General features: G+C 52.4%; 1 protein-coding gene across 1 annotated transcript in view; it reads left to right on the forward strand.

Annotated features, from left to right (window-relative positions):
- EPHB1 (EPH receptor B1) overlaps nt 1-20,713 on the forward strand; it is a 78,036-nt gene that overhangs the window by 14,537 nt on the left and 42,786 nt on the right. Inside the window, exons 2-3 of the mRNA XM_057379604.1 lie at nt 10,433-10,497; nt 14,333-15,014. Coding sequence (XP_057235587.1) covers nt 10,433-10,497; nt 14,333-15,014 — 747 coding nt within the window. The remainder of the gene's footprint in view (nt 1-10,432; nt 10,498-14,332; nt 15,015-20,713) is intronic.

The raw sequence follows: 20,713 nt of genomic DNA on the forward strand, positions 1-20,713 counted from the left end.
ATCGTGGGGGATTCAGGCAGAGCCTTCCATCCCATCCCATCCCATCCCATCCCATCCCATCCCATCCCATCCCATCCGTGTCCTGCTGGAGGTTTCCCTGTGCTGCCGGCAGCCACGCACTCGGCTGTGGTGGCACAGATTTCTTTCCCTTTGCCTCTTGCACTCTTTGCCTCGTTTGCACTCGCGAGCTGGCTCCATATGGTGCCGAAGCCGYGGAGACGCTGCTCGGCACGGCCGGTGCGGGCTGGGGGGCGGCAGCTTTTGCAGCTTGCTCCGTTTGAGGTTCAATATTTCCACCTCCTCCCCTTGACAGCTCTGCTCTCACAGCTGCGGATTGCTCCTCAGCTCCAGCGCAGCCAGAGCGTCCCTGTGCGATTCCACTCTCTCCCTGCTGCCTCTTCTCTTCCCCAGTGCATGGGGGGACAAAAGTGCTACTTTTTAGCTCTTACTTACTCATGAAATTTTTGGCTGGCCCCCCAGAGGGCTTTAGTGTGTGTCAGATGCTGTTGTAAAAAATAAAGGATCAGTGTGGCTGCAGCTGTTCTGTGCCAGGGTGAAAAGTGAGGCTTTTCCCCCAAGTGTTGGTGTCTGAGGGTGCCCCAAGCCTCAGCTGYGCTGGGAGCTATTGTGCCCAGGCTAAGCTCAAGTGCCCTGGCAGTGCTTGCTCTGAGCAATCTGTCGTGTGTGGCTCACACAGAATCCCTCTGACATTTTAAAATCAGATCTAGTAAAGAGGAGCTGGCTGGTGCCAGGTGCACCCCTGGGCGTGAGGGCTCTGACAGCAGGGCTGGCATTTCACATTTAGGGCGCCACGAGACGCCTGCTTTCGTATCGAGCGTGAAGCTTTCCTGGAGAACGTGGTCCAAGACAGTGACTCATCCGGAATCTCTAAAGATGTGATGGCGTGTAGGGAAACACAGGATAAATGTTTTGATTTTTAGAGTTTTCCTCACAGGTGGTGCCACCCTGGAGCAAGGCAAAATAAATCCAGCGGGGAAGGAGAGCTGTGGGGAAAGCAGGGACAGGTCTGGCACGTGAATTCACTAAAGCTCACCCACTGGACTCCAGCACTGGAAGCTGGCTTTGCAGCCAAGCAYGTGCCTCTATAAGACGTGTGAGCCCGCTGCTGGGGAGATCCCCTGCAATCCCATGGGTCCTGTGGATCCAGGCTGTGTGTCCTTGTAATAGCACGTGTAATTGCAGATGCTACTGATGTTTATGGCAGCTCTGCCTTCTCAGGCGACTAATTCTGTACTTAGAGGCTCTCATTCCAAGGGAATCCCAGCTGATGGGGAGTCCCCTTCCACGGAACTCATTAGGCTTCAATGGCCCTTGTCTGCAAAACCTGAAATGCTGCTTATAATTTTTTGGAGTTTCTTGCTTTCTGATAGTGTGATGAAGTTCCCTTTTCCCAAGAGAGGCGCTCCTGACAGAATGTCCTTGTGGATGAGCTCACTTGCTTCCATTCAACCTGGCTGGAGCACACCACGTGCAGCCAGCGTGGGTRCTGGGATGTTGACCAAGACGTGAGCTGCAGAAAAGTAGCAGAAAAGAGGAAGTTGTTGACATCATTACTCAAAAATGTTTGGATTATTCTCAAGGCTCTGTGCTCCCCCAGGATGTATGGTGGGTTGGGGTTCTGGACCTTCTTGTTCTCTTGACTGGTGAGATGGGTGTCCAAGCCAGCTAATGTCCATCCTGGGAGCCCAGTGATGTGAGGCTGCTGTGCCCAGCCTGTGCTGGAACCACCTGACTTCATGGACAAAGATGGAATATCCTTGGACACCAGACCTTCAGCCTTCATCTGCTTTGCCCTGCGCTCCTGAGGGGTGATCTCATGGATGCTGAGGAGCAGATGAGTGCTCTGCCCAACCTGAGTGATCCCTCCCTCAAACCAGACCTTTTCCATCGCTTATCTGGACCTTCTCCTGGGCAGCCTCGCAAAGCTTTTTGGAAGTTMAGGTTTCTGGGAGAGCCTCTGCCCATCCCTGGTTGGCTGAGTTCCTCTGCCACATCTTGTGGAGGATGAAGTGAGTTAAGTGCCAAGGCTGACATATGGTGATTTCTGGGGCAGGCTGCGGCGTTCTGAGAGGTTTGCTGGCAACCCAGCCTCGAGAAAGCAGGGATGGGGATTTAAATGCATAGTGACATTGTTCTGGAAAATGTTCTCCTGAAAGACAGCCGTGTCATCTACCTGCCCTGGAAGGACCCTTAGCATGGCTGGATCTGTCGTGGGGCGTCAGGGTGTTCATTAAAGTGCTCTCTCAACCCTCGGTGCTGCTTGACTCAGAATTGCCAAACTGTAAATGATGATGTATGGACGGTGATCTGTGCGTGTGGAGTGTGGGGATTTTGGGGGTCTGGGGCTTGTGTGCAATAATAAAAAGTGTGATATCAGCAACTGATTCTGTCATGACAGGAGCAAATGAGCTCCTGATATTTGAGAATTTGTTTCCAAATTTTCTAAAATAGGTTTGCAATTTGGAAAACAAAAGGTATTGAAAGCCATATCTTTTCTCTCTTATCTTTCCATTTGATTTGGTCCCCTTTGTTTTTTTCCTGTAATGTGTGCATTTTTGGGTAAATCGCTGTCATTTCCTTCCTTTTCCCTTATCTCTCCTTCTGCAGTTCYCTCTCTTTTCCTCTCTATCCCTCTCCCCCTCTCCCTCCCCTCAGTAATTTATTTGCAGGCGGGTTGTCTCTTTGATTTACTGTCTCTCTCCTTGGTAGGATTATGATAAATGGATTGTATGGCTTCGTCTGAGCTTGTCCAACATCACAAACCCACGCTGGGTCAAATCCCTTTGGAGCCTGGAAACCGAGGGGAGATGCTGGGGCTGGWGGTGGAGTGAGAGTTGTAAGCAGGACTTGGTCCTTATGATCCTGACTTTGCATGCCCTCTYGAACTGTTTCAGACTGCGGTTTTAATTTGGGTTTTTCTCTTGCCTCGTGTGTGTGAGAGCATGGACGCACACTCACAAAAACGGAAGCAGGTATTTGCGTGGGTGCTTTCAGGCACATCAGCCAGCATATTTCAATTTAGCGTATCCTGATGTGGGGAGTGTTTGCCACTCGCAATTAGAGCGTTTCATCCCGCGGTCGCAGCAGGCAGCGCTTTATTGATAAAGTTGTTTTGTAGTTGCTGAGCAAACACCCCCAAATCTAAGCTTCATTACGTTATCGCCTGCCCTGCTGCGATGCATCTTCATTGYGCGCTGAAATCCACGGCGCTGACGGGGGATCCCGGAGGAGGCCGGGACTGTGCTGTGCAGCCACAGCTTAATGCATCCCGTCACAAATTGACACAGCACGCTCGTGCTCGCCTGATAGATAGAAATCCCTTTCCTTTCCCAATGGAGGGGAGGGCTGTTTTGGCCACTGCTGATCTCCTCATGCCGGCAATGGCTGGGATGGCTTTGCAGAGCAGGCTTGGCTGCTCCTCTCCCRCGAGGTTTGCACAGACCCTTAAAATAGAGGAAGGTAATATTTTGTGTTGCCTTGTTGTTGTTTGGTGCATCCTCCCCCTCGGTGTCTGGGTTTGTTACTYGGTGGGTAATCCTTCATAACGAACCCGCGGGAGATTGATGGGGAGAGCTCGTTATGCACTTCCCGAGCCGTTCCGCCACYGTTCTGTAGCAGCAAAATGCACCATTAAAGGCAGAGAGCCCTGGGAATGATAGGACGTAATTAGTTGTTGCTGTAATATTTTTGATTGAAAGCGCAGAGATGCTGGAAGCGGCTTTGGGAAGCCGGTGCTCTCAGGAAGCTGTGAAGAGCAGCAGCTCTTGTCAGAGGGGAGAGCTGATCCTGCTYGTACCTTGCTCACTGCTCCAGTGCTGTAATTAAACCGTCTGGGAGATGCCACGGCGTTCCTGCTGCGCAGCCGCTGGCTCCAGCATGGCATGGCAGAGTTCCTCTCACAGTTCCAAGCAGGAGCAAAACAGGGAGTCCTCCAGTAGAAGAGACTTTTTGGGTTGGGTGTCCCCCCAGCAGCTCGCTGCCTTAATTCCTGCAGCAGAGCTGTATGGATTTTGTGTTCCTGCTTTTTCTCAGCTTAGTCTGAATTGCAGGGTGTGTTAGAAACTTGCCCAGGTGAACCTGGGCTGTGTCCGTGGGCTGTTGTGGTTGGAAGTGTGGTCATAGAGGAGCCTGGAATTACTCAGGCAACTTTCTGGTGTGTGTTTGTACTTTTTCATGGGGTCACAGAATCCTGGAATGGTTTGRGCTGGAAGGAACCTTAAAGCTCAGGCTGTTTCATTGCCTGYCRTGGGCAGGGACACCTTCCACTGTCCCAGGCTGCTCCCAGCCCSAATGTCCAGCCTGGCCTTGGRCACTKCCAGGGATCCAGGGRCAGYCACAGCTTCTCTGGGCACCCTGTGCCAGGGCCTCMCCACCCTCCCAGGGAACAAYKCCTTCCTAATATCCAGTGTGAGCATACTCTTTTTTGTTGGGAAGCTGTTTCCCCTTGTCCTGTCACTCCAGGCCCTTTTCTACAGCTCCTCTCCAGGTCTCTTGGAGCCCCTTTATGTACTGAAACACCAATATAAGATCAGCTCAGAGCCTTCTCTTCTCYAGGCTGAACAATCCCAAATGTCTCAGCCTCACCTCATAGCAGAGCTGCTCCATTCCTCTCTCTAGGTATCTTCTTGGCCTCCTCTGGACTCTCCAACAGCCCCATGTCTTTCCAGAGCTGGACGCARTCCTGSAGGTGAGATCTCACCAGAGTGGTGTGGTGGATAAATCAATCTATGGGAACAGTGAGAATTGARTTCAGATTATTCCCCCAGCCCCTATGGGACTCTCCTTTCACAGGCATTGAGGGGTGTGATGCCCACCATGAGTGGATGAAATGGTGATGCTGGGAGACATGGTGCCACCTGGCCATGGGTGGCTCTGCTTCCCTGTCATTCCSTTTCCCTGCTAATGTCACCAAACTTGGACAGAAACTTCCCAAGCTGTGCATTTGCCTTGGGCTGATTTTGCTGAAGCTCTTGGAAGGGAAGGAAGAGGTAGGAAGCAAGCTTGGCATTTATGAGTGAGAAATAGAAGGGGAAATATGGTGCTTTCCTTATAGAAGTCTTGCTATTGTTCCCCTCCAGAAGGTCACACTGCGGGTCTGGGGCTGCCTGGGGCTGGACTGTGCACTGACCCCACTGGCACTTGCTGAGGCACATCAGGATGAGTGTCTGAGGATCCTGTCTGAGGATCCTCTGCTGCCCAGACCAGACCCTGTGTGCCCTCCCTCAGCTGCCCTCCTATCCCCCCTCCCTCCGAAGGCTCAGCTAACAGCACCCACCTCTCTGCTCCCCACGCATCTCGGGGGGCTTATTTCCAGCAGCTGGCATCCTTTCCAAATCTCCCTCTCCCCATCTGTTGTTATCAAGTCTCCTCTCTCCTTATTTTGCTTAATTTCTATCTTTTTCCTCTTGCTTGTCTTAGACAAGCCTGCGTCTCTCTACATATGCCCAAGCATTTGCTTTCGAGTGCCTAAGGCTGGTTCCTGCCGTTATCTTCTTGCAGGAGGGAGAGAGCTGCTGTTCCTTGCTTTGGGTGAGGCACCCGAGGCAGTTATTGAGGAGTGATGCACTCGGAGAAGTTTCTTTGTGGCCTCCCTGAGCAAAAAATTTGTTGTTGTATCTCTTMCTTTCCAGATGACAGTGTCAGAACGTGATCAGCTTGGGTTAGTTTGGGTTGGCCCCCTCCTTTTGTGCCTACAGCCAGACCCTGCTCCCTGCCAGGGAGAGTGACACCTTCTCACTGCATGAGTGGTATGAGCCTGCCATGGAGGGGTTTGAGATAACAGGTTGCAGGCTGGGAATTTCGGGAAATAAGTTCTGCTTCATTTTGGACAGTTCAGAAAGGTTTTTCTGGAAGAGGCTTCAATCCTGTTGGGAAGGCTGGTTGGCAAGAAGGCATCAGCTGGTGTGAGATGAAGGCTATTCTCGCCTAAATAACTTATTTTTTCCTTGCTGCTGGAAGGATGCCAGCCCATCCTTCGCTCCTCTGAGACGCAGCTTATCCTGCCTCAGGCATCGTCTCTGGCCAGGTTTGCCCGGGAGGGTGTGGGGAGCCCGGGACAGCAGCGAGTGCTCCCTGCCTGGATCACACGAGTGCCATCCCAGATGGATGCGCTGCTAGGCGAGGGGAAGCTGCTGCATTCTAATTGCTGGCATCTTTACTTGTTACGAGTGTAATTGTGAGTAGACGTTTGTTTTTGTATTGATAATTAGGGACTGGAACAGATGGCGAAGGCTTAGTTTAAAGTAATGTGTCCATTAAAGAAAATCTACTGTATACAGCTGAAGATTCTTCACTCCAAGAGAGCTCAGCTCTCCGTAGCAGAGCTCCTCGCTCTCTAATGAGGGTTTGGGCCATCACAGCCTGGCCAGCAGAGCTGCAGGTCCCAGAGCCTTGTTTCAGGGAAAGCACTGAGCTCCCTCGGGGCAGAGGGCACCTGCTGTGCCCATGTGCAGGTGGGCAGGTGTGGAGGGAGATGCTGGAGGAGCAGTGCCTGGGGCAGGTGAGGGGATGGCAGTGATTTGGGCATGGAGCCTGGCATGGTGGCACTGCCCGACCCAGGTGACAGGTGACATGGGTGATGTGACCAGTGATGCTGTGCAGGAGCCAGGGGCGCAGAGGGAGGATGTACTCTGGGGGTTTAATTAATACCCTGTGCCAATTAACGAGGACTGGTCCTCACGGAAGGGCGAGGTGGGTGGGAGGGGAGGTGTGAGGTGTCCATGTGGCTTCTCCACTCATTAGGGCTGCTCAGGCACTACTCTGCATTAATCCCCTCGTTAGCAGCATTCCCTGCCTGCCCTCATTTGCCTGCTCCCGAGTGATGGATGGGTGGGTGGTGGGTCAGCTCTGTGTCCCCCTCCCTCGGGATATTTTGCTGATTTGGTGCTGAAATCTCTGTCTTGTTCCCCATTTCCCTGCGAGGACTTGGGATCTGCAAACCCTCTCCTGCTGAAGGAGGGTGCTCAGCAGCCTTAGCCCCGAGCAGCCCGGCTGTAAGTGCCCCACCAAGGTCACAGGGTCACTTTTACATCTCAGAAAATGAAGTAAAATCCAAGGTTTCCTCCAAGAGGAAATAGGAGAGGTCAATAGGAAGTTGCTGAGCCATGGCCTTCTGATGCCAGTGCCTCTGCAGTCACACGGTTGGGTGAACTCAGCAGGAATTTGAACTGGAAGGGGGGATTTAACCATCTCACTGTATTTAACAAAAAAAACTCCTAAATGAACCGTTTTGCCAGTTTATGGATCATCAGTGTCCTTGGGAGATAGGACAGGATCTGACAGGAGATGGTYTGTAGGGAGTCAGGCTTCCAGCCCTCTTTTTCCTTTGCTTTGCAAATTGGTTTGGAAACATAGAGCTGTGCAAGTGTTGTCCACAAAATGGGATTCATTCTCCAGTGTGCAACAAGCCAATAATTGCACACTTGAGAGAGACATTGATTATTTATTTCAGAGTTGCCCAAGCCTGGGTGGTGTTCAAGCTATCAAAACKTTTTACTGTTTATACATTCTAGCAATCAAAGGAACAATGTTCAGTGTCTGCAATGTTCTCTTATTAATTAATATTCTATCTTCTATTGGTTAACGAATCATTTCTCATGCTAGTTAGCCCAATGCCATGTCTTCCTGTTCTTGTGGGTGGGTTTTCTGGGTCAGTGGTTGTGATCTGCCCCTGCTGGAATTTCCTTTTACCCAGTCAGGGCTGATTCCAGCACAATTGCTGAGTTGGCTTTATTAGTTTCTTCTTTATCTTGTGGGTTTTGCCAGATGTCCTTGTAGCCTGTAAATTCTRCATTCTCTGTGCCCACTTTCAGTGACACATCYGTCTTCCCAAGCAYTGTCAACGTCCCCCTAGGACTGAGATCATTGAAACACRTGGAGCCCTAAACCTTAGCAAGGCARCATCATTCTACCAACATGGAATTTGTTTTTCTGACACCTGCACATCACTTGGAGCTTATGAGCTGCTGTTTCACAAGATTAAATCCCCTTTGTTGTTGATTAGGCTTACAAGTGACAAAAATCAAACATTAATGAACATCCTTCCGTAGGAGAATTTTCCATATTCCACATTCTGCAACACAGGCTCTGTGTCTGCAGTGGAAACCTTATGTGACCTCCCTGGCCACAGGCTGCAGAATCCCCTTAGGACTTCAAAAACATCCAAAGTGGAAGCTTCTTTGTGGTTTCTTTCCATTTATTMATTTCTTGTTAATTAATTTCTGTATTTATTTAGTTACTTTGAAGTYTCCTTCTTCAGCATTGCTGCTGTGCCTTCCTGCTTTTTTTTCCAGCATGTGGAGCCTTTAGGGATGAGCTCAAGAGGAGGGAAGGGGTGAGGTTTTGGGAGAGGTCCTGGTGAATGTCAGCTCGGAGCAGAGCTGTTCCTCGCGTGCTGCYGTTGCACAGGGCAGCTGTGCTTTATCAAAAGTGCATTCCTCTGTCACAGCCTGGGGAAGGAAGCTGTGAGTGTGTGGGACAGGAAGGGAGATGATGGAGTGAAAAGCCTTTCTGAAYAAACCCTTGGAAGAAGTGCCCTTCCTGTGATGGAGCCTGCCCTTATTTATCACAGAGGGTGGGTGAGCCAGCTCGGCTCCCAGTCTGGCCATGCTCCTGTGTCTCCCTTTCTCCCCTGCCTCAGTTTCCCCTGCGTGGCACAAGAACACCCTATTTGCCTTGGGGGAGAATACCAAGTGTTTTAGGGGCCCCCACACCATCCCTCCCCATGGATGCAGCCCACTGGCACTGGGAGATGTTTGCGTGGTCTGTTGCTTCCACAACCACACCCTTTTCTGCCTCTACATATCTGCCTGCTCGTTTGGAGGGCTGTTGCAAGGATTAATGGCTACCAGGGACTGAGCTGTTTGGAAGGGAAGGAAGTCTTGGAGTTGGTGGGAAGATGAAGGGTGGTGGTGGAAGAAATTTACTGGAGGTCTGGAGCAGAAGCTCCCAGCCCCATTTTGACAAGGGCATGGAGTGACCAGACAAGGGGGATGGCWTCCCATTGCCAGAGGGCAGGGTTAGATGGGATATTGGGAAGAAATCCTTCCCTGTGAGGGTGGGGAGGCCCTGGCACAGGGTGYCCAGAGAAGCTGTGGCTGCYYCTGGATCCCTGGAAGTGTCAGGCTGGATAGGGCTTGGAGCCACCTGGGACAGTGGAAGGTGTCCCTGCCCATGRCAGGGRTGGGACTGGATGAGCATTAAGGTCCYTTCTGGCCCAAACCATTCCTGCATTCCGTGATTCAAGCTGGAGAGGAATTGCCACTGGGATACCTCATTTTAAGCCGCCTTCTGCCAAATGGAAAATGACCAAACCAATGAAGTGGTGGGTGACAGCGTGAAGGTCACCMTGCTTTTCTGCTTCCCATATGGAGCAGGAGCAAAACGTCTCCTCTCCGAGGGCACTGTGAGCAGGAACAGCCTGGCACCGTGCAGAGCAGGGGTGCTGTGGTCTCTGAACCCCCTGGCAGTGCCACCGCAGCATCCTGGGCTGTGTTTGGAGTGGTTTGCCAGCTCCCGGCCCTTTGTCACTCTGTCCCTGGGCTCTGCCTTGCTCTCCCTGCTCTGGGGGTCACGCTCGCACCGGGAGGGGTTTCAGGAGCGTTTATCACTCGTGTCAGGGTGGGGAGTTCCTGGTCACGCTTCTCCAGCTTCGCATCCCAGGGCGGCTAGCAAAGGGAGGGGTTGGAAGATTAATCGGAGCCTCGCTTCCCGCTTGTGATTGCTGGAGCAGGCGTGGGCAGATTAAAAGCAGCAGCCCGGCGGCAGCGCAGATTCCTGGGCTGATTTTGATTTCCTGACCTTTATGTCTCTGGTCGCACCCCTTTTCCTGGCGCTGCTGTGAGTACCTGGGAGAGGGGAGGGATGGGGGATGCGCAGTTCTGCCAGCTGCCAGCGGCACATCTCCTCCTCCTGCTCGGTCGGGACACAGGAATTGAGGCAATTAATCTGCATGTCTGCTTGCTGCAAACAAATAAATAAAACCTGGAGGGTTTTCCCCATCTGTTTCTTTATGGTGTTGCTCTCACTGTTATTCTTGTTCTGTTTTGGTTGTTTTTTTTTTCAAAGTCTAAACGTAGGGAATGAGGTGACTCCGTGAAATACATTTTAATTAATTCTTTTTTTTTTGTGTTGGTGTAGTATTTTCATTTTCCGGGCATGGAAGGCTCCGAGCTGGCACTGTGGGCTGGGTTCAGGCCATGACTCCTTGCAGGGTCTTGTCCTGCACCCTTTGCTCTGGAGCAAAGCTGATCTGCTTCCGTGAGTTGTGTTAGGGCAGCTGCTGTTGATTCCTGAGCTCTGCAAGGTGCGTGCTCTGGGAAAGCAGCTGAGTTTTCCCATGTCTCTGTGCTCATAATGGAATGGAAAGCCTAGGGAATAACTGGTTTGCTTTCCTTTTCTTCTGTTTGCTCAGAAACTTTGATGGATACGCGGACGGCGACGGCCGAGCTGGGCTGGACCGCCAACCCACCTTCAGGGGTAAGTTCYACTTGTCCAGCTGACCCTTACATCATCTGGGGGGTTCATGCTTTTAACCCCACTGTTTATGGAGGTGAGATGCTGGTGGGAAACACTGRGAGCAGCGGTGCCCCATAGGGCTGGTGTGGGGTGCCAGGGCATCGCTGTCCAGCTGATCCAGRCTGAGCATCCCTTCCCCGAGCCAGTCCTGGGGCCATGGTAACTATGGAGCTCGTGTCCATCTCGACACTCTCTTTTCCCCTTCTTGTCCTCCTTCCTGGTAAAGGGTTCAGCCCCTCACTGCTCTCCATCCCCCTGCTCATGCCTTCCTCTCCCCGTGCCAAAAGCCTTGTAATTAGGAAACATTAGCAGGCYCCAAACAGCTTTCATACCTGGAACATCATCCATAATTGCACTCGGCAGTGCTCTTCCTTGGCTATTAATGTCACTTTTATGAAGTAATGAGGAACCAAACACCCTGAGGCACTTAAAACATCTTTTTTATATAATATGAGCCTTTGAGGAATGGAAGCATAAAATAACCTGACTCACATTCTCCTGGCAGAAAAAGTGAGAGATGGAGCTGTGGCTGGGAGGGGATGTGAGCTGATGGATGGGCACCATGGTGGGACAGGCAGGTAGAGTGCAGCAGCAGGGCCTGTCCCTGGGGACTCCAGGATGTGGCACCAGAGGGGAAAGGATGCCAGGCTGCATCTTTGTTAGGGTGTCACTGGCTTGGCCAAACCTCCAAAAGAAMTTATTTTGTCCACCAAAGCTGGGCCACACCTGCAGCAGGCACAAAACCCACTCCAGACATGTCTGAGCCCCTTGAATTGGGGAATTTTGCTACTAAATTGCTTTGGAAAAATTCTGGGCCCAGATAAATTGCTGGAAAAATGCAGGAGGGGCATGTGCAGGTGATGGAGATGGGATATAAATAGCTGTCTGCAGCTGCTGCTGCTGAAAGCCTGTGCAAGGCAGGCAGGGAGCCTGGGTTGTAAGGCAGGGTGGTCTCACCTTCTGCAGTGCAGCAGTGGAGCCCCTCCCCAGCCCCATCCCTGCATCCCACTGTGTGCATCCTTCCATCCCTCTGTGCATCCCTGCAGCCATCCAGTTCTCACTCCCCTGAGAGTTCCTGGTGAGGCTTCTGCTTTGCAGGAGTGTCCATTAAATCTTCCTCAAAGTATTTAAAATGCCAAGACTTTTATCTAAAATCACAGAATCACAGTATTCTTTAGGTTGGAAAAAACCCTCTCASACCACYRAGTCCAATCATTCCCCAGCACTGCCAAGGCCACCACTGCCCCATGGCTCCAAGTGCCACATCCACACAGCTTTGAAATCCCTCCAGGGAAGGGGACTTCACCACTGCCCTGGGCAGCTGTGACAGAGCTGGACAAGCCTTTCCAGGAGGAATTTTTCCAATATCCTACCAGAACCTCCCCTGGCACAACTTGAGGCCATTTCCTCTCCTGTCCCTGTTCCCTGGAGCAGAGCCCGACCACCCCCGGCTGTCCCCTCCTGTCAGGGAGTTGTGCAGAGCCACAGTGTCCCCTCTGAGCCTCCTTTGCTCAGAGCTCAAAGGCTGAACCCCTTTCCCAGCTCCCTCAGCCACTCCTGGGGCTCCAGACCCTTCCCCAGCTCCATTCCCTTCCCTGGACACACTCCAGCCCCTCAATGTCATTATCATGAGGGGCCCAGAGCTGACCCTAAGACTAAAGGTGCCCCAGCAGTGCCCAACACAGGGGATGGTCCTGCTGGTCACACTGTTCCTGACAGAGAGAGAGGYTCCTGGCTGCTGCTGGGTGTCAGCTCCAGGCTCCTCTCATCTCTCTCGGGGCTGGAGGTGCAGGGCTTTGTGAGCTCCCTCCCCTGAGCCCGGGGGTTGCCGATGCAGCCCTTTGGGTCGGCATCTCCCTGTGGTGTGCTGAGCTCCCAGAGGGATGCTGGCTCCCAGCCCAGCTTACAGGGCTGTTGGTGCTCCTGCTGGGGCCCCGTGCCAGCCAGGCCACAGGGGCTGTGGTCCCCCAGGGCAGGCTGTGGCAGAGTGTGGGCTCTTCTTCTGCTCTCCCCGACAGACGTGCTTTAAATCTTGGTGGAGGCAGAGAACAACATTGACTTAATCCCCAGCTGCCTGTGAATTATTTAACAGCATCTCATCAAAATGATGCATTTGTTGCTGTTAGAGCACTGGTGGCAGCAGCTGCTGGCACTGTGGGTCCTTCCAGCCATGGACCTGCTGCTCCCMGTGCCTGGTAACAGGAGAGCTCAACCCGAGGGATGCATGAGGCMGTGGCAGGATCTGGCCCTGGACCCTGTGGAGGGTTTTCCAAGGGGCATTTCATGTTGTTCCTAAATGTAGGAAACCTTGAAATGCAGCAGGGTCTGCTGGCAGGTTTTGACTCTGAGTTTTGAAGCTCTGATGTTTTTGGAGATGAAGAGGAGGATTCCCACAGTGGAAGCAGCAGAGCTGTGGAGCTGGTGCTGATGGAGAGCTCRTGGTGTGGCTTTAATTGGAGGCAGGGCTTAATTCAAAGCCAAGGTGGGACAGCAAACAATGGCAGCCCCATCGGTTGGGGAGGATTGTGCAGCTCCTGCTCTGAAAAGGTGTCTGGAAATGAAGGATACTGGATCGCCCACCTTGTGCACGGGGAAGAAGGGGTTTTGCAGCACTTTCCTGGTGTGGGATGAGAAGCAAGAGCTTTGAGCTGGATGAGGGAGGCTTTATTGCTGGTTTGGTTACCATGGCTTAACAACAATGTGCAGCCTTGAGCTCTGCTCTGGGTTTCAGCGTAGTGGGACCGAGTGGGTGGGCCTTGGAGTGAATGTGCTGCTGCACTTGTTRGCAGTGTGAGGAGGGCCCTGCTTGGAAAACAAAACAAAAACCTGAGATTTGTACAGCAAACCTGTGTTTACAGGTTTACAGCAGGGAAGCCTGGGGATGAGAAATGTGGTTGTTCAGTGGAAAAGGGAAGAGGGAAAACATCTGTGAGGTTTCAGGGTTGGTGGTGGTGCATCAGCTCATCAGGGCTCAGTGTGACAAGACAGGGCAATGTGATGATGTGATTCAGTGTGACACGGCAGGGCATCACCCCTTGTGCCCCGTGTAAACACCGGCGTGAGTGCTGCTGCAGCATTGCTCCTGGAAATGATCCCTGATACTGAGGGAGCTGCTTCAAGATTGCCRTATGAATAATGCTGTTATGAGGAGACTGTAAACATGGATTAGTTAAAATGAATGGATTATGAGGTTGTAAATCTGTCTGTAGGACTCTAATGCCATCATAGACTATTCACAGTTTGCCGCTGTCCCTTAATTGAAATTGTAGCCTGGATTATATTAATGCCCTCCTATAAATCGAATTGCGAATCTATATTCCTCTCTCCAYAGCAGTAATGTTTTATTTAGTTGGTTTTCTTTGCCGGGGGAAACGATCCCGTGGTGCCCGGAGCTCGGGGTCAGCTCACTCTCCAGCCTTCATGATGGCTCGGGCTTTAATGAAGCTGTAGTCTCATAAGCTACCTTGTCTCCTGCCTCCAGGTGCCTGGGCTATCTCTCTTCCCGTTTTTACATCCTCTCAGGGCAGCTAAGGCAGTTGYCCATGTGGAAAAGATGTTTTAACATCAATTGGGTGCAATGGGGAGMGGCATGGAGTGGGGTAGGAGGGTGGTGATTTTTTCTGGTGCTGACCTGGTGGTGTTTCTGCATGTCCATCACATTGTGTGGCCATAACCACATTCCTTGTACYCTTTGGAGCTTTGGGATTGTCCTCCCAGTCCAGCCCTGTGCAGGGTGACTGACCACCTCTGGTCCCTCTTCCTCCTTCTCACCAATTCTCCCTTGTCCCCTCTACAGTGGGAAGAAGTCAGTGGCTACGACGAGAACCTCAACACCATCCGGACGTACCAGGTGTGCAACGTCTTCGAGCCCAACCAGAACAACTGGCTCCTCACCACCTTCATCAACCGGCGCGGGGCTCACCGCATCTACACCGAGATGCGCTTCACCGTGCGCGACTGCAGCAGCCTCCCCAACGTCCCCGGCTCCTGCAAGGAGACCTTCAACCTCTACTACTACGAGACAGACTCTGTCATTGCCACCAAGAAGTCCGCCTTCTGGACGGAGGCACCCTACCTCAAAGTGGACACCATCGCTGCTGACGAGAGTTTCTCCCAGGTGGACTTTGGGGGCCGGCTGATGAAGGTGAACACGGAAGTGAGAAGTTTCGGGCCCCTGACCCGCAATGGCTTTTACCTGGCTTTCCAGGACTATGGGGCTTGCATGTCTCTGCTGTCTGTCAGGGTCTTCTTCAAGAAGTGCCCCAGCGTGGTGCAGAACTTCGCCATCTTCCCGGAGACGATGACGGGCGCCGAGAGCACGTCTCTGGTGACGGCGCGTGGCACCTGCATCCCCAACGCCGAGGAGGTGGACGTGCCCATCAAGCTCTACTGCAACGGYGACGGCGAGTGGATGGTGCCCATCGGCCGCTGCACCTGCAAGGCTGGCTATGAGCCTGAGAACAATGTGGCTTGCAAAGGTAAGGCTGGGTTTGGGCAGCAARCCCTTTGTATTGGTTTTAGGACAAAATGTTTGTCACCAAATTTTTGTGCAGTGGGCAGTGCYTTCTCCCCTGATGGGGTTTTGCTCTGGGGAGAGGCAGGAATTTGGGAGCAGTGGTCAGCCTGTGGCTTCTCTGTGCGCTCTGGGCAGGGGCCAGACTTGGTGGGCAGCGTGGTGAGGGTGTGGGTGGTGGTGCTGGTGCCACTGCTACCCCACTGGAAGCCCCTTGTGTGATGTGGTGTCTCCAAAGTGCCGTGCTCGCCGGCCGGGCTCTTCCATCTGTCTCGTTATTTCCCTGGAAGAGCCATCGGGCCCGGCTGCAGTGGGGCTGCTTGGATTCCTGGCGTTAATTGGAATTGTTGTGCTGGTTTTTGGGCTCCCCCGGCCATGCCGCCGGCGTKCTGCTGGACTCCTGCAGGGTGAGCTTATAAATATGGAAACAGTGCTCGCTGCTTTTCATCTTCTTTCGCCCTTGTTGGGAATATTTTCCAAATACCGTTGGAGGGTTACTTTTTTTTCTGTTGGCTGCCCTTTCCTTCTCCTCTCCCAAATGAAGATGTTGGTTTTGCACCGTGTGTGGGAGGAGAGGAGAGGAGAGGAGAGGAGAGGAGAGGAGAGGGAGAGGGAGAGGGAGAGGGAGAGGGAGAGGGAGAGGGAGAGGGCATTTTCCTCACTCTGTTAGATCAGTTCCAAAGAACTTCTATGAGGTTTGCATCACCAGGACAAGGAAAGGTTGGGAAGAAGAAAAAAGTTAAAGTGCTTTAGGGCTGCTTTTGGGAGTTGTGAYGGGAAAAGGTCCAACTTGGATCATTTTGGTGCAGGCGGTGGAATGTGTGTGTGTGTACCACCAGGCTTGGCTGTGAGCTCCTTGGAGAGTCCCACAAGGTGTTTCTTCCCCACTGTAACTCTGGGTATATGTGAAGATGGCAGAGCTGGGATCTAAGCTGTGGAGAATGCTTGTTTGATGGTTTGCTTTAAACCTGGGAACTTGTGCAGGTTTTCACCATGCAAAGCCTCATTCCCACCTGGCAGAGGTGAGGATGAKGACACCTTCCCGTGCCAGGGCTCCRACAACAGGAAACCTCCAGAATCCTTGCTCCAACAGCRTCTTTGGGGGATTTCTGTGAGATCTGTGGTTGACCCTGAGGTGGTTTTGTTCTCACCAGGAGATTCCTGGAGGAGCTGAAGCTCTCTCTCAGAGGGAGGGGTATGCAAACCGAGCGTTCCTGGCGAGACGTTCCTCTGCTATTGAACCAACAGACAGAAGCGCACATGGTTGTGTGGCAAAATGACATTTCTCATCRTGGGAAACAAATACTGATTTTAGCTAAACACTGCGACTGGGAAGTAATGTCACTTTGCCAGAAATGGAGGAACACAGTGATGATGTAGAACTGTGGGTTTTGGTGGTGATGACCTTTCTGCCAGCTGGAGGAAAGTGGGGTCTTGGATGCTTCTGACCCTGGGAGGAGTGTGAGGCACCTTCTCAGTGCTTGGGGCAGGGCAGAGGACTGAGAGCAGCAGGACCTGAGAGGCATGGGAGAAAACCTTCTGAGGGGGAGTCCTAGACCCACCTGYGAGGCTTTTCTTGTTTCCTTTCCTTGTGCAAACTCCACAAGGATTGMGAAGTGTTCATGCCATCAAAGCTACACAAAGGAAATAGGGGATTTGTCAGGTTTTCTGTGCCCTAGTGCCTGTCTCCAGCTGGGCTCCCACTCCTCCTCAGTACTGATCCCCAAGGAGAAACTGCTGAGCTCCTGGTGAACATTTTGCCTTTGCATGGGGAGTGTGCTTTGTATTCAGACTCCTTGAGGCGAAGATTAGAGATTCTGGCAGCTCCAAGTGAGTAGAAATATCCTTTATAGATTGAGTGGCAGCTTGTAGGATACTGGGAGGCACCAGAATGCGCTGTGGGTGTGGGGCAGGAGGGTGTTGAATGGCACCAGGCATGTCTGTGATGACAGGAACGTGCTGTTTGATGGTTCCATGGGTGCTGCTAGGATGCTGTCTGTGGAGCAGAGCTCTGGTGGCTCCCCAGCCCAGTCCTGTGCGAGTATTTTCCAGTTCCCATGTCAGGAAGATAGAGAAAGGGCTGGGATCGCACAAAASCTGAAGGCCCTGCTCAATGCTGCCGAGGAACCCCAATCCAACATACCCCTCATTCTCTGAAAGGTCACTAAAAYGCCTCCTAAAAGCTTGATCCAGGGTTAACATTAGGAATTTTGGAAAATTGACTGTGTCTGAGTAAAAATCTGACCTTGGGTTGGGACTCTGGCTCCGTGGTAGTTCATTGGCCATTGAGCTCCTCCTTGGATCCCCATAGACCTTGGGGCTGGCAAGGGAAGCTCTAAGCCCACGTAAGCTGGTGGGCAGGAGAGGTGGCACATTGCAAAGTCTGGAAATAAAAATTCCTTGGATTGCTATTTGACTTTGTTTTCTTGGAAGGGGTGGTGTTCCCCTGSCTGGTGTGCCTGGCAGGGAAGCTGCCAGGATTGCACCCTGGCTCCTGGGAAGCACACGCTGCTGACATCTGCTCCAAGCCCTCATCAGCCGGAGATGAGCCACTTAACAAGCCCGTGGGAATTGTCACCAAGGAAAAAAACCAAAAAAAGAAAATCCCTCACTATTTGTAGGCTGAGAAAATGGGCTTAATTCCTGCGCGGTGGGGAGAAAAATGAGTTGGGTTGTTGAGCTCCCCCAGCTCCCTTGTCATCCCTGCTCCCCTGGGAAGGAGACTGTGCCTGACATGGGGCCATTAGACCCAGCGGGTTCGTGCTGACAGTGGAGCCCGGGGCACTCAGGGATTCATTAATCCCGGCTTTTAGCGGCACTTAGGGCTCACGGGAAGCACAGGCACAGCATCATCCTCTTTGGGAGCACTTGGAGCCCCGAGGAGTTTATCCTCATGTTTTGGGGTCACAGGGATGGGGGCTGCTCCTGGCTGTGCCAGGATGGGCGTGGGACAGAGGGGAATTGTGTTCATGGATCAGCTCTGTTCTTTGCTCCCATCCCAGGCTGGTTTGGCAGAGTTCCTGGCACAGCTCTCAGCTGTGCCCCAAAGCCCKGTGGACTGCCCAGCTCATCTCTGGGGCACCCGATTGGTGCGGGATGGAGGCTGTGCCTGAATCCCAAATGAATAATTCATGTGGTGTGAGAGGAAGCTCTCACTCCGCTCAGGCTGATATTAAACCCATTTGTCTTGCTGTGCCCCATCCTCAGCCCTGCTTTATGGCTTCCTCGCGTGGTCAAGGGGCGCTGCATCACCGCTCGGGGAGCAGGTGGCACGGAGATGGGGCAGCCTTGGATCGGCACGCTGGGTGGGTTTCACTCATTCTCCTCAAGGAAGATCGTTAAAAGCTTTCTGTCCTGGTGTTTGAAACCTGATGGTGGCAAAGGAGCCCCTCACCAGGATTGTGTCTCTTGGCTTTCATCCCTTGTGGCTTTGAGGACTGGGCGCTGTGTTTCTGTGTGCTGGAATCACGCTGGCTTTTTCTCTGACCTTCCCTGTGCCGGGCACTAACTCGAGTGCAGGGAGAAGGAAAAAGTCTGGGACTGAACCAGCTTTGTGCTGAATTTCTGAGATGTATTTATAAACCCTGGAAGAAGGGGTGAAAGAGCAGCCCTGCAGCTTCTTGGCCCTGTCTCACTGTCATTTGTCGCCTCCTGGCAAATTCCTGTGCTCCGATCTGCTGCTGCCAGCCTGTCTGCTGCAGCAGCTGGAAAKCTGAGCTAGCAGGGGGAAAAATCAAACCAAACCCCACAGAACAAGAGCAGAGCTAGGCTGTGCTGCCTGCARTGCACAGGCTGCCCATCAATGCCTTGCTTCCAGGCACCCTTGGCTTTCCACACGGCAGCCGGTGCGCTATCCCATCCCCAGCCGGGTCCCCCCATCCTTCCTCACCTGCTGACCTTTGTCAAAGTCTGCATATGTTTATCCTGATCTCCTGCATCCCTCCGTCTCCTTTCCRTGTTTGTCCTTCCCTTGTGCCTTTTGTGTGGAGGAATGGATTTGGGAAGGGAGCAGCAGGAGGGGCATGTCCGACCTTGAATATCGAGGAGTGAGCAGCTCCATGCTGGTTCCCCTGTTACCCTTCCCTCCTGCTGAGCAGCTCTGGTGATAATTATTGATTTCCTCTACTTATCCATCRTAGAAGATTGGAAACAATGTGATTTAGAAAGTGATTTTTAAAATAATTGCAAACAGTTTGCAATTAGTAGTAGAACAATTTGCTATTGCTTGAAACAAGGGAATTGTCAAGCTTTCCCACTAMAATTGTTGCTTGTGTTGAGAACTAGGACATTTTGGTCCCTGGTTCTGCCCTTGTCTGCCTTTTCCCTCCTTCGTGGTCCAGTCTGGTGCCCCTGTACCATTTTGGGGCACCCAGGAGAGGTTTTCTGGGGTGATGAAGGTGGTGTTGATTTTGTCCCATGGGTAAATGGCAGCAAGGGCGGTCATGGGGACAGAGGACMCTGCTCCCTGTGCCTTTGGCTGGATCCATCCCATGCCAGGGTGCTGCAGCTCCATGCCCAGCTGCCCAGATGCCTGGGGCAGGGTGAGCACACCAGGCACTGGCAGGGGCTGCAGAAAAGCTTTTTTTTTTTTCTTTTAGGGGTTGCCTAATTTAATTTTTTTTCCCTAATCCGCTGCTCCATGTATTTCCCTATGGTTGGGAGTCATCTTCTTTCCAGCCTCTGTGCTGACCTCCCTCCTCCCCACCACTCCATCATTTCCATTCCAGCTTACCTGGCCTACAGGTGATTTTTTTTTAAAGAATGTTTTCTCCTCTAAAACAGGAGAGAAAGAACAAAGAGGTAAAAAGGAAATTCTTGCCCTGCTGCTCTCTCCTTCCACCTGCCCTTGGGTTTGGCTTAGCAGAGCACAGGTTGGAGCTGGCAGCATCCTGGGATGGGGAGGTGAAACAAGGGCTGGGGTACCCATGGATAAAAAATAAATAACTTGGCTTAAAAACCATCAGGACTTCCTCAGGCTCTTTCCTGGGAACTGGGATTGGGTCAGCCAGTTTGTCCCCAAACCCTGCCACACTGATCTGCTCCTGTGCACCAATACACATCGGGGTCTCTGTCAGCAGTTGGGCTCAAGGGAGTGCCTGCGGCTGGTGCTCACAATTCTTTAGGTGATTTTCCAGAGAAAATGTTTCCCTGCAAATTTGGAATTGGGATTTCAAGCTTTCCTCCTGCCCAGCRTGCCACTGGAGGTGACTGGGCAGTGGGTCAGGATGCTGTCAGGAGATGTGGCTCTCCTTCTCTCCATGGACTGCTGTGCCTCTGCTCCCTGGGGCTTGGGTGCCTGTGAGACACGCCCCCACCAACCATCCCAAAAGCTGCTTTTAGACCCAAAACAGAGCAGCTGCAACAGCTTCCACTCTGAACAGCCGCAGAGTGTTTCATTCCAGGCTTAGCAGAGCCACAGACCTCCGACCTCTCAAAATGTGCCTTTTCCTCTTCTTTTTCCCTCCCTTTTGTTTTTATTTTTTGGCACAGTATCAAGTTTCCTGGCCCTCTCCCATCCTGCGTCAGTCCAAGCCGCTCTCCCTGCTCGGGCTGTGCTGGGAAAGGGCAGCTCTCCCAGCTTCTGCCCAGTCCTGGAGGTGAGGGAGGGAGGGATGCTCCCCTTTGTTGAGGGGGCTCTGCCTTTGCCTGGCAGCGATCTCCCTG

This window comes from Malurus melanocephalus, unplaced genomic scaffold, assembly GCF_030028575.1.
Source record: "Malurus melanocephalus ecotype Western Australia unplaced genomic scaffold, MMel_1.1 scaffold_412, whole genome shotgun sequence".
Taxonomy (NCBI): domain Eukaryota; kingdom Metazoa; phylum Chordata; class Aves; order Passeriformes; family Maluridae; genus Malurus; species Malurus melanocephalus.